Below are 12,500 nucleotides of genomic sequence, written 5' to 3'. Positions count from 1 at the left end.
TGTCACACACAACTCAACACACACTGGAATCAGATTACAGTATTAAAATCCGCCAGCTCTGATTGCACATGGATAGTAGCACCTCCTCCGTGCGAGTGGTGTGTGTGTGTGTGTGTGTCTCTGCCAGGGCAGCGCTTTTGTGCATCAGTGCCGCTGTGATTGGATTATTTGGTGAAATGTAATTTTGCAGTGTTGCTGTTAGTGGTGTCACACACACAACTCAACACACACTGGAATCAGATTACAGTATTAAAATCTGCCGGCTCTGATTGCACAGGGATACTAGCACCTCCTCTTGCAGGAACACCACCAAAAATCAATTAACTCTCATTCCTTCCTTCCATTCCTTTATTCCATTAAGACATAAAGCGCATTACACAGGTCGATCATTTACAGGAACGCAAACGGTTTAAACACTTTTATTCAGAGAATTCAACAACATTCTCCAGCTGCCGATTATACTGATCAAATTCAATGTGATACTTTTTTAAAAAAAGCGAGATATGAGAGTATACAAGGTACAAGGTTCTTCAGTGTCACATGATCTTCAGAAATCATTCTAATATGCTGATTTGCTGCTGAAGAAACATTTCTGATTATTAGCAGTGTTTGAAACAGTTGTGCTGCTCCATATTTTTTGTAGAAAACGTGTTACATTTTATTTCTCAGGATTCACAGATGAATAGCAAGTTCAAAAGAGCAGCACAACTGTACATGTATTTACGGTCTCTTTTGATCAGTTTAATGCATTCTTACTGAATACAAATCTATTAATCTTTTAAAAAGATATACTATTTTAAAATAGGGTCCTACTGACCCAGAAAACTCAGTGCTCAATGGTGTCCTTGCAGTCAAATATTTGTGTATAAGTATTTAAAGGTAAAGTATGTCACTATTACATTCAGTTTAACTTATAAACTACATTTATATTTGAATTACTTCATCAATCTTCTTCATCATAGGACAAAATGTGACAAGCGTAACCAACCAGTACTGCAAAAATGATCCAAAAACAGATAATTTGTCAATCAGGTTTCCTGAACACTCCCTTGTTGGTCAAATTTTCATTAAATTTGTCTGAAGATCACCGAAGGTGACCAGTATATTCGTAACCACATGTGTGAGTTTGAGAGCCGCATCTGCTCACCATGCATCATATAGGCGTTTCTGGACATGTAGGAATAAGCAACAGGCGTGTGATTGTTGGGTTGTGTTATTGCTGTGCTTCATGTGGGCTGGTTAATTAGCTGAAACGAATAGAGAGTTCAGGAGCCATCTGGGGTGGAAAGAGAGAGTGTGTCTCCATCTGATCGTCCCGTGCTAAACAGCATCTCTCAGCTTGAGCTGTCTGTCGCTCTGGTGGACGGTCTCGCAGCTTTAAACGCCGCTCCTCCCCAAGATGAATGTGATGCTGATGAGGAACTCATTAGATATCAGCGCTATGCTAGCGAGGAGCTTTTATATGCCATCAACACCAGTGTCAGCGAGTTCGTCAGGATTTCTCCTGGACTGATGCTGTCCTGAACAGGGTTTCCACGGGGTCTTAAAAAGTCTTACATTTAAGCCCTTAAAAAGTCTTGAATTGTACAATAAAAACTTAATTATGGTTTCAGGAGGTCTTAAATTTGGGGACGAAAAGACCAGAATTGGAATATGGCTTAATGTGACGATTAAACTTAAACTTTGATTTTATTAAAAAAACACGAGCGCTGCGCGTTTCAGAGTCTGGTGCACACACACTCAAGTTCACGCCAGCTCTTACATCAAAAATAAGATGGAAAGATAAAAAAAATGAATAGTTTCCATGGATCTAGTCTTTGCATCTGTTTGTTTGATCAGGTCTAAAAATGCGGTCCTGAAACTGCAGCCTCCAGTATTGCAGGAACACAGTATTGGGGTTGTTTTTGTTCAGACCAATGTGAAAATCGACCCATGTTTTTACCCTGCAAACACGCAGAGCTGTAAATGTGGACTGTTGGAGATAATGCATTATAAAAATCTAAACAGTAAAATTTATTTATAATAATTGTTTAAATTAATATAATAATTAATACTTTTTACTTTTTATGAAAACTTGTATCTGAACTGTAATTTATGCTTTTTACAGTCATTTTACAGTTTAATTTGTTACCATAGGCATTGCCCTACCCCGTTCATATGGTATTCATTTTATTTGTGCAGGTCTTAAAATAGGTCTTAAAAAGTCTGCAGAAACCCTGCTGAAGTGAACGGCTCTTCTGTACTCCGTGTTGGATGATTTATTCATAATTCAGAGTTATCAGCAGCGTCCGGACTCTCAAGAGAGCATCTCGACATGTGAAGATCTGCTGTGGAGGATCTCTACACTTACACACACAGAAAAACTTCTGTTTTTCCCCTGGTGTAACCTGTTTTATGTGCGGATGAGATGTCTCTCCGCTTGTCTGTCTAGCCAAACACGCACACAGTTACTAAAGGACCATCTGGATTGTCTGGTGTGGTTTAATCGTGCTGCCGTTTGCGTGTGCATCTGCAGTATCGTTATTGGTTGGCTATAGTATTGTGCTTACAGTGAACACTAATGTTAATTAAAAAGTTGTTAAAATGAACTCTCTTAAATGAAATAAACTGGAAAAAAATAACTAATTCAAAAACCATGAGCTCATTAACATATGAACATATTCAGCAGCAATGCAAAAAGGTTAGCCAATCATAGCATCAAATTAATTTACATATCGAAGTCTTAAAGGTACAGATTTATTTGTAATGCTCAGAGAGAATGTGGAAAAAGGTCAATAAAAACTAAATCATGTTTTTACTATTGTAAGCAGTGTTAGGGCAAGTTACTTTTAAAAGTAATGCATTACAATATTGTGTTACGCCATGAAAAAGTAACACATTTTGTTAGTTACTTTTTATGGAAAGTAATGGATTACATTACTTTTATGTTATTATTGTCACCTGGGCTGGGCTTGCTTATTTGTTTTTAACTAACAAAAAACCCAAAAGTCATATTGTTGACGACTGTAAACGCCCTTTCACACCAAAAGAGAAATGAATAAGCCGCAGGCACAAGGAATTGCCTCTACCTCCGTAACTCGCTCACAATTTCTCTCAACATGGGACAGGAGAGCTGTCAGTGAATAAATGTGAAAACAAAGTAACTGGGATTACTTATTTGAAAAAGTAACTCAGATATTTTACTAAGTATTTAAGTTTTGATTCTACATGACCCATTGAGATTGTTTAAAATATCATTAAGCTGATGATATAAAGCTTGGTCTTTATGACACAGGTTGGTGAGATGTGTCTTTATTCTTCCAGAGCCCCCGAGACCCATCGCTCCACCTCAGCTGCTGGGCGTCGGGCCCACATACCTGCTAATCCAGCTAAACGCTAACTCCATATTCGGGGACGGCCCCATCATCCTGAAGGAGGTGGAGTACAGGATGACATCTGGAAGCTGGACAGAGACCCACGCCGTCAGCTCGCCCAGTTACAAGCTGTGGCACCTGGATCCCGACACGGAGTACGAGATCCGAGTGCTGCTGACCCGTCCGGGAGAGGGGGGAACCGGACAGCCCGGGCCGGCTCTCATCACCAGAACCAAGTGTGCAGGTCAGTCCACTTGGCTTTCCAACGTTGGCCTTCACTTTCCACCTGTACTTTTGGTGTCATGACACGTCCAGTACATATTCATTTATGTATGGGGAAGTGATTAAAGTGGGATGCACACTTTGCATTTTTTGTCCTGTCAAATTTCAGGGTTCACAAAAGATCCCTTTTGTCGTAAGGAAAAATAGTAAGCCTTGAATCGCATAGTGTCACGGCCTTGTTGGCTGACCAACACATGACTAGCTAAGGGCCAGCTTAAACTAGCTAAGGACCAGCTTAAACCAGCTCAAACCAGCATCCAAGCTTCAAAACCTACGAGCATATGCTGTTTTTTTCAACAGGGCAGTGAAGTGATATTTGATTATATAGCGATTTATACAATACAGACCGTTTCAAAGCACTTCAATTCAGTTCAGTAACAGTGTTGATGTTGCAAAGTTAGTATCATTATCCAGCTCAATTCAGATTTATTATTACTAATATTATTGAATATTAGTGTCTTTTAAACTCTAAGCAATATAGGAGGTACATTTTGTAAGTCTTGCCTAGTTTGCAAATTTTGTGTATACACACCTGCTCTGTTCATACACATGCAAATGTACACAAAAAGGGCCAAAATGCAGACTTTGGGTTCCCCTGGAGCACATGGAGGTTCGGGTTCAGCTGCAGTCTCATAATGATCCACAAGTGGCATGGAAACAAGGCTCTTCCTGTTTCAGCTGCAGCACACCTCTTTTGAAAGTGTTTATTTCCCTTCTCGGTGTGGTATATGCACATAAATAATTGCCTGGAGCTTCTTCAGAAACATAATTTGAAAATAAAGTAAACAAGTGAGCGTGTGAAGCAGCTATCATTGATGCCACTCACTGTGTGTGTGTGTGTGTGTGAGGTTTTTATGTGTTAATCATGACTCAAACCATGCGCTGAATACCACCGCCCTTATAAAATTGGAAGCGCACGAGAGCAAACACTCAGTCACACCGCATATAAGGGCCTCGTGCCTTCATTTGAGATCTGTGATGTGATTCTCTCCACGGGTTTCCATGGCTCCCGTATTAAACGTGGCAAGACTCAGTGAGGACAGATATACGGCTTGTATGAGGAGGCACGGAGCGACGAGTGTCTTCCGGAGAGTGGAAGAGAGAGAGGAAAGAGAGGAGTGTATGCATGGTTTCATGATGGAGAGATGCTCCGTATCCCCAGTAGCGCGGCCCACTCGCTCGCTCTCTGATTGAAATTCAAACAGGAGCCCCTCTCCCCCATCAATCCCATTTGAACTTTCTTTCTTTTTTTTTTTTTTTTTTTTTTTTTGGCAAAAGATGTTTTCCAGGTCTGCTTTAGACGTGGCTTTAGATGGAGCGCTTGCTGGGTTTTTTCATCTCCCTCTAGCCAATCACACACTTATCTCACCTCGGACAGGGAGAACTGAGTGGAACCGGTGAATTTACACAATTACATTTAGATTGGTGCCAGTCTGCCCGAGTGCTCTGTTTGAATTCATATTTTCTCTCTCTCTGTCTCTGTTTGTCGGTTAGTTTCCTGCTAAGCCATATTGTCTGGCGCTCGTGTGGCGTGTGCATATTTCACATTTATCAATATTATTATGTTTGGCAGCATAGTTTATCTTGGTTGTGGCTATACATTTTGAAAAGGCCGGCATAGAGGCGTAGCTTCCTGAAAGAACATTGTCACTCGTGTGTGTCTGAGCACAAGCCAAACACACCGATTCTTTCCACTTAAAGCCTTGCTGAAGCTCCCAGCCTCGTGTCTGTGTTGAGCTCTTGATTAGGTGTGTTTCTATCACAGCTGTGTTCCAGAAAGCTCTGAGGTCAGCTGACGCCCCTCAGGCCTTAACAGAGTTACAAACTATTGCTCAGAGCCGTCCCACGCTCATTTGAAATTTTCCAGTTTCGTCCCGAGTATCTGGAGACGAATGCTATCCGTCGGCATTCCTGTTCATCTCAAAGGCAGTCGCTCTGTTTTCAGACATGCAAAACAACAGGCAGTAGTATAAAAGGAGTAGCTATAATGTGAGATTTACTTGTGTGTTTTTCAAGAAATTCAAGCACAAATCTCCATTGCTTTCTAGGAGACGTTGGGTGACCACCCATCCTGCATTTTAGGGACAGTCCCGAAATTGGAAGCTTTGTTCTGCATTCTGCAAGTTATAAGCAATGTCCCGCATATTATCAGTTTTGTCTATATTATTTTATTTTTCCATGAAATTACAATACCACAATAAAAAAAAAGTTATTTAAAAAGTTGCAAACTGGGATTACTGGGGTTTAAAAATCTATTTGTACTACTGAAAAAGTAAAACAGGCTACAAGTTCAAGATGTGCACTGAATTCTGTAAAAATGCATGTATTCTTTGTATAGTCTAATAAAGTAGCGTAACTTAGTCACTGCTTAAGGAAATTGATTTAGTTCATTATATTTAGTGTACTGAATAGGGCAAACTGAGTGCCAGTCGCAATTAACATTTTCAAAAGCTTATTGGCGGTTTAAAGCATATTATCATCCAATGTCGCTGTAAATAGGCTTTCCATTTAACATTAATTAGTATTTGCATAGTCTAATAATAAGTTATCACTCAACAGAGCAACAACCAGGTGATCACACTAAGGAGACATGGTTCTGATATTAAAGATATATTATAATTTTTCGTTCTTATTGGGTGATTAATCTGAGCACAGATTGAAATGTTGTTCAGACGGAGATAATTCTGAAACTCTAGCAGAGACTTGTGGGATTACTTTGGCTTTTTGTCAGGAGAAACATCTAAGAAGCCATAGACTTCAGCATTTGCTCTCCATTTAATCATATTGCTGTGTAGGAGAAACGTTTGAGATATTAAGATGATCTCGTTTGCGATTTGAGAAAATGAAAACTAGATTCAGTTCCTCCCGATGCCATGGGAATGTAGTCGCTGTCATAATGAAAAGTAACAACAGCAGCAGTGATCCTCAGTCTCAGGAACATTTGCTTTCTGTTGAACTTGTGGGCTGTGAGAGTTCAGAATGGAAAAGGTTTTGTCTGATTATTTTTTTGTAGACACAAATACATTTGAATACAGGTCCCATGTGTGCATGTGTGTCAAGACTGATTATCAGCGCAAGAAAAACCATTATGACAATGTTCCAGACATCTCTCCCTCTGCCTTTTTATTTGGTAGAAATGTCAAGCCATTTCCCTAAAATAGCAAATTGATCATGTTTCCTATGATTCCCTGTTAAATAAATGAGAAGTCAAACATTGCCTCAATCATCATTGTACAAGTCAGTGCAATGTCTATAATGATGTCTGGAGAAATAAGCGTGAACTCGAGATGGAATTGAATCAGTGCCCTCTGCTCAACACCATTCAGATGGAACGCAGACTATTGAACACTGGTTTCTAGTCTGAAAATGGCTTTAGCACAACTAAACAAGGTCTACCTTGAGAGAGAATTGGCTTTGTTTCACTCAGTTCACTTTTGGGTCAACTGAAAGAGGTGTGACTTTGGTTTGGACTCGAATGTGAACACTCATAAAGAGTGACTCTCTGTTGGCAGACAAACTTCACACACGCCACTGAACATGAGAGCTGTTGTTTTAATTAGATTTTAGGCTGTTTTGTTCTTTTAACCTTGATATCTAAACATCAGTCTCATAAAATGTCATTGCTGAAGTGTTTTATTTATTTTAATACTTTCTTCTGTCCCAATTATAAGTACACCTTTCATATGGTGGTTCTGCTACAGAGTGTGATACAGTAACACAAACTCTACCAATGGAGAGAGTTTGTGGCTGACCAATGGTAGTGTTCAGGAAACCTGTCTGAAAACAGTAATTTATTTTCCTTACTGGCATAGACTTTTATCATTTTGCGTTATGATATTTATTGAAATAACAGCACAAATAACAGCATACAGGCCTAGTTTTAGCTGTTTGTTGTAGCACAGACAGCTCAGCCGCCTAATTGTAGCCGACTGTCTGCTTTCTTTTCTTTCTTTTAAAATCGGTGTATTGCAAACCTTCAGTGTGCCCGGGTATGTTTGAAAGTCGTATTCCCATGTGTCTGATAGCCAGAGGGCAGGATGTAGCGGCACATCTGGTCCTGCTGTCTCTCTCTCGCTCTCTCTCTCTCTCTCTCTTTCTAAACATCAGTCTCATAAAATGTCATTGCTGAAGTGTTTTATTTATTTTAATACTTTCTTCTGTCCCAATTATAAGTACACCTTTCATATGGTGGTTCTGCTACAGAGTGTGATACAGTAACACAAACTCTACCAATGGAGAGAGTTTGTGGCTGACCAATGGTAGTGTTCAGGAAACCTGTCTGAAAACAGTAATTTATTTTCCTTACTGGCATAGAAATGAAAGACTTTTATCATTTTGCGTTATGATATTTATTGAAATAACAGCACAAATAACAGCATACAGGCCTAGTTTTAGCTGTTTGTTGTAGCACAGACAGCTCAGCCGCCTAATTGTAGCCGACTGTCTGCTTTCTTTTCTTTCTTTTAAAATCGGTGTATTGCAAACCTTCAGTGTGCCCGGGTATGTTTGAAAGTCGTATTCCCATGTGTCTGATAGCCAGAGGGCAGGATGTAGCGGCACATCTGGTCCTGCTGTCTCTCTCTCGCTCTCTCTCTCTCTCTCTCTTTCTTTCTCTCAGCATGCCATCTCTCCCCATCACTCTCTGCCTGTAATGTTGTGCTTTAGAGGAGACCACCACCACAGGTTGCTTTCTGACAGCAGAGAAAGCACAGTGAGAAAATGGTGTGTCTCCAAGTCAAATCCCTCGCTCCTTCCTCAGTGCTGTTGAGACGCGGCTCACTGTCACACTGAGGAAGGAAAGGTGAAACTGCCATGGCTGTAATGACACTGCCGGAGACACACCAGCCGTCAAAATCTCTTCAACTCAAGTTTGTATTGTATGGACATTATGTAGATGTTCGGTTTGCATGAATTACAGAAAGCACAATGCACGGAATACTGTATCCCATAATGCAGTGTGTTGACCTTCAATTTATAGTGTGACAAATTAACTGAAAGTAATATAAATTGAGATTTATAACATCGCATTGACTCATTGCAAAATAACTGAACGCCACTCGCTAGATTAAGCATGCAATTTATTAGGGTCGTGTGACTTCAGTGTAGCATACTACTGTGCTGCATACTGTTTCACATATGCAGTGAGCACTACGACAGTATTCCGCTCTGAACACAACCACAGACTTTTCCTGTCTAGATAAAAAAGTGTCAGCAGGAACAGGAAGCACTGTTTGTTGAAACAGGAAGTAATAGGAAAAGTAATCTGATCTTGGCTCTATGACCGTTTCCTACAAAAAAGTAAACTGGCTGAGTATCTGCATCGTGTGTGTGTGTGTGTGTGTGTGTGTGTCTACCCAACACGGAGAAAGACGGAGAATTGAAAAGTCAGAGGGCTAGGTGGCCAGAAGAGGCTAATCATAGGGTCCGGGCTTGAGTATACTGATTGATAATAGACTCCAGGGGAGTGGGTAGCTATGACAGACACATAAACTAGAAAGAGTGTCTCAGAATTGTAAAGATATCATGTGGTCCACACAGCAGAGTATAGTTTAGAAATATATAGAAAATACCTAAACCGCTTGCAAATGAAAACAGTGGCGCCACTCGCTAGATTAAGCATGCAATTTATTAGGGTCGTGTGACTTCAGTGTAGCATACTACTGTGCTGCATACTGTTTCACATATGCAGTGAGCACTACGACAGTATTCCGCTCTGAACACAACCACAGACTTTTCCTGTCTAGATAAAAAAGTGTCAGCAGGAACAGGAAGCACTGTTTGTTGAAACAGGAAGTAATAGGAAAAGTAATCTGATCTTGGCTCTATGACCGTTTCCTACAAAAAAGTAAACTGGCTGAGTATCTGCATCGTGTGTGTGTGTGTGTGTGTGTGTGTGTCTACCCAACACGGAGAAAGACGGAGAATTGAAAAGTCAGAGGGCTAGGTGGCCAGAAGAGGCTAATCATAGTGTCCGGGCTTGAGTATACTGATTGATAATAGACTCCAGGGGAGTGGGTAGCTATGACAGACACATAAACTAGAAAGAGTGTCTCAGAATTGTAAAGATATCATGTGGTCCACACAGCAGAGTATAGTTTAGAAATGTATAGAAAATACCTAAACCGCTTGCAAATGAAAACAGTGGAGGTAGAGAACATTAGGGGTCCTAGCACTGAACCCTGAGGTACGCCGGTGATGAGTGTGTGGGCTGAGAAGAGCAAGTCTTGCTTGAACATCATTATTGTTGGCCAAGTAGGATATAAACCAGAAAAGCGCTGACCTGGAAAAAATTAGCATGGAGTTGTGTGGAGTCTCCCTCTGGCTTACTTGAGTCCTGTGGTTAAAGCAAGGAAAGCCATTTAAGTGGAGTGACCAAGTTTGAAGCCAAATTTCAATTAAGATTGCCTTTCATGGAAATCAGATTGCGGCACAGGCAGTGAGGTGGCTCTTTAGCCCAGTGTCTAAGTGTTTTTTGTAATCAACTAATATAAAAGTAAAACATTAAAGTATGCCAAATAAACATTAATTGAAGGACCCATGCCTAAAGATGGGTTTTCCTGATTCTCAATGAAATGCTAAGTCTATTAGTTTAATCCTTTAATGCATGGCGTCCATTAATGTGGACAGATCTTTAACCGCTCAGGGTGGGATGGTACATCAAAACCATCGTCAGCAATTAGCTTTGACCCTTAATTCTCATAGCTCTATTAAAAACGAAGTATCCCTGAAATACCTATTTTATTGCAGAACCTTCTGAGTGTTACTTTCTCAAAATACATCGTATGCATCTTAGTGAAGAGGTTGGTTTGTGCATGTGAATGTTTATGTCCAGGCTGCGTGTTTTGTACTCTTTGACTTTGATCACAGTGTGTAGGTTTATGGATGTGCTGTAGCGAGAGAGAAAAGGTGCTGTAATTATCATGAACTAAATGAGTGTGTGCGCTTATAGTGCTGATTGTGCTGAAAGCAGGCTCTCCGAAGACACACATGCACACCATGCTCGATTTAGCAGACCAATTTTCAATTAAGCTACATCAAAAATGAACATCGGCCATTTCAGGAAACACCGGCTTCCCCTTTTTTCTGCCTATGTGACAGAATGTGAGATTGGATGAATCCAATTGCTAATTGTCATCGTCCGTCAAGGTGAAAGCCTTCTGGGTAAGTACAATAAACATGCCTCGTGCACCATGACTTACACTCACTCTCCTCTGCATTTTTCATTTGAACAGAATAAATTCTCATTAGGAGACCATCTTATCAGTGGCCATTTTATATTGATGGATCTTATATTTTACAATTTGCTGTTTATGCTGCATATGGTAGAGTGCATTGTTTTGTAAGAATTGACACAATGTCAGTATGAAGCCAGTTGTAAATGTTGAAGTCAAGCATCTACAGCTCTAATAGTGGACTTGAGTAGTTGCTATTCCCAGAAAATCCTGACAGCCACCCAAGCTCTCTTTGGCGTGTTAATGAGGATCCACGAGAGAAGTAGCTATGTCCGTATAGGGTCATTAAGTACATTTTTGGTTTTCACTAGTAGCCTAAAACGGTGCTAAATGTTGGTAGAACCAAATGATTTTATGCGTTATTGAGCCTCAGAAGGGATGATTAGTTGGGGAATTACATCTTCTCAGATGTAAAAGAGAAAAAAAGTGCTATTTCAGGTGAATAAAATCAGGAGATATGGTTGTTTGTTATTGTCAGAATATTATGTGTTGTATGTCCTGAATTGCTTGTATTCAGTGGCATGCCAGCTCACCAATATGAGAGAAGTCATTACTTGTTTCTGTTTATATGGAGTGTGTTTGTGCAAGTGCTTGACTAAATAAACCCTGACCGCTACATTTTCACCCCAGCAGCTTCCACGTTCTTTACCTCAGGACTCGTTCGGTGTGGCGCTTTGTCCACTAATGATTTCCGGGAGATGATTTGCACTCGTAGAGTCTTTTAAGGCAACTGTAATAACCTTAATTTTAACGTTCAATCCATAGAAGATTTTAAGAGGTCATTAAGCCCATTAGCCTGGGGTTTAAGATGATTGATTAGGTCTCGAAAGACATTGATCAGGTTCCTTGAGTGTGTGTGTGTGTGTGTGTGTGTGTGTGGAGGGAAATAAATCGCTGAGTTTCCCACACACTCATCTCTCATTAGACGTGTGCGTGTTTGTGTGAAACTCCTATGTCCTAGTTTCTAGCGCTTTACACCTCGGCTGGCTATTTTACCGCAGGAGCGCAGGTTTTGTTTGTGTATTTACTCATATTCTGTGTCCCAGCCTATCTCATAAAGAGCGCAGGTCTGCAAATCTAGCAGACAAACATCATAAAGCCTGGAGATTATCAGTTTATGTCCAGAGAATGTTATTTAAATGGAAATTACTTCCTCTCCTGCCACACGCTGTATTTTATTTGAGCTCTTTGCCACGCGTTGCTGGCGCTGGGTATTAATGTTAATGGCGCTGGGTATTAATGTTAATGGTGCTTGTGTCTTTTCAGTATTCAGATGATTTTCTCCACTCTTAACATATCGTAGGTGTTTATAGGTCTTTTAATGGCTTCATATGGGGACAACGTTGTCATAAAAACACGCTCTGGTAGGCCTTTTATTCTGAACAAAAGTGTTGGCCTAATGGATCAGTGCTACCATATCTTCAAATCATCTTAAAGGGATTTTTTTTTTCACTCAGAAAATGAAAACAAAGAAACAAAAACACAACAAAAGCATCAAGATTGCAGCGACAAGCAATTTTTTCCCCAATAAAATTCCGATCCCATTGAAAGGGGTGATGTGTATGAACTGGTCTGTGGCCATATATATATATATATATATATATTTTTTTTTTTTTTTTTTTTTTTTTTTTTG

The 12,500-nt window shown here is 40.2% G+C and overlaps 1 protein-coding gene across 1 annotated transcript in view; it reads left to right on the top strand.

Annotated features, from left to right (window-relative positions):
* Nucleotides 1–12,500, top strand: part of ptprk (protein tyrosine phosphatase receptor type K) — a 181,663-nt gene that overhangs the window by 97,412 nt on the left and 71,751 nt on the right. The window contains exon 8 of the mRNA XM_016250223.1: nucleotides 3,304–3,597. Within this exon, the coding sequence (XP_016105709.1) occupies nucleotides 3,304–3,597 (294 nt within the window). The remainder of the gene's footprint in view (nucleotides 1–3,303; nucleotides 3,598–12,500) is intronic.

Source organism: Sinocyclocheilus grahami, unplaced genomic scaffold (assembly GCF_001515645.1).
Source record: "Sinocyclocheilus grahami isolate Dianchi unplaced genomic scaffold, SAMN03320097.WGS_v1.1 scaffold975.1, whole genome shotgun sequence".
NCBI lineage: Eukaryota > Metazoa > Chordata > Actinopteri > Cypriniformes > Cyprinidae > Sinocyclocheilus > Sinocyclocheilus grahami.
The sequence above is the reverse complement of the archived record's forward strand: the minus strand, read 5'-3'. Positions and strand labels throughout refer to the sequence as shown.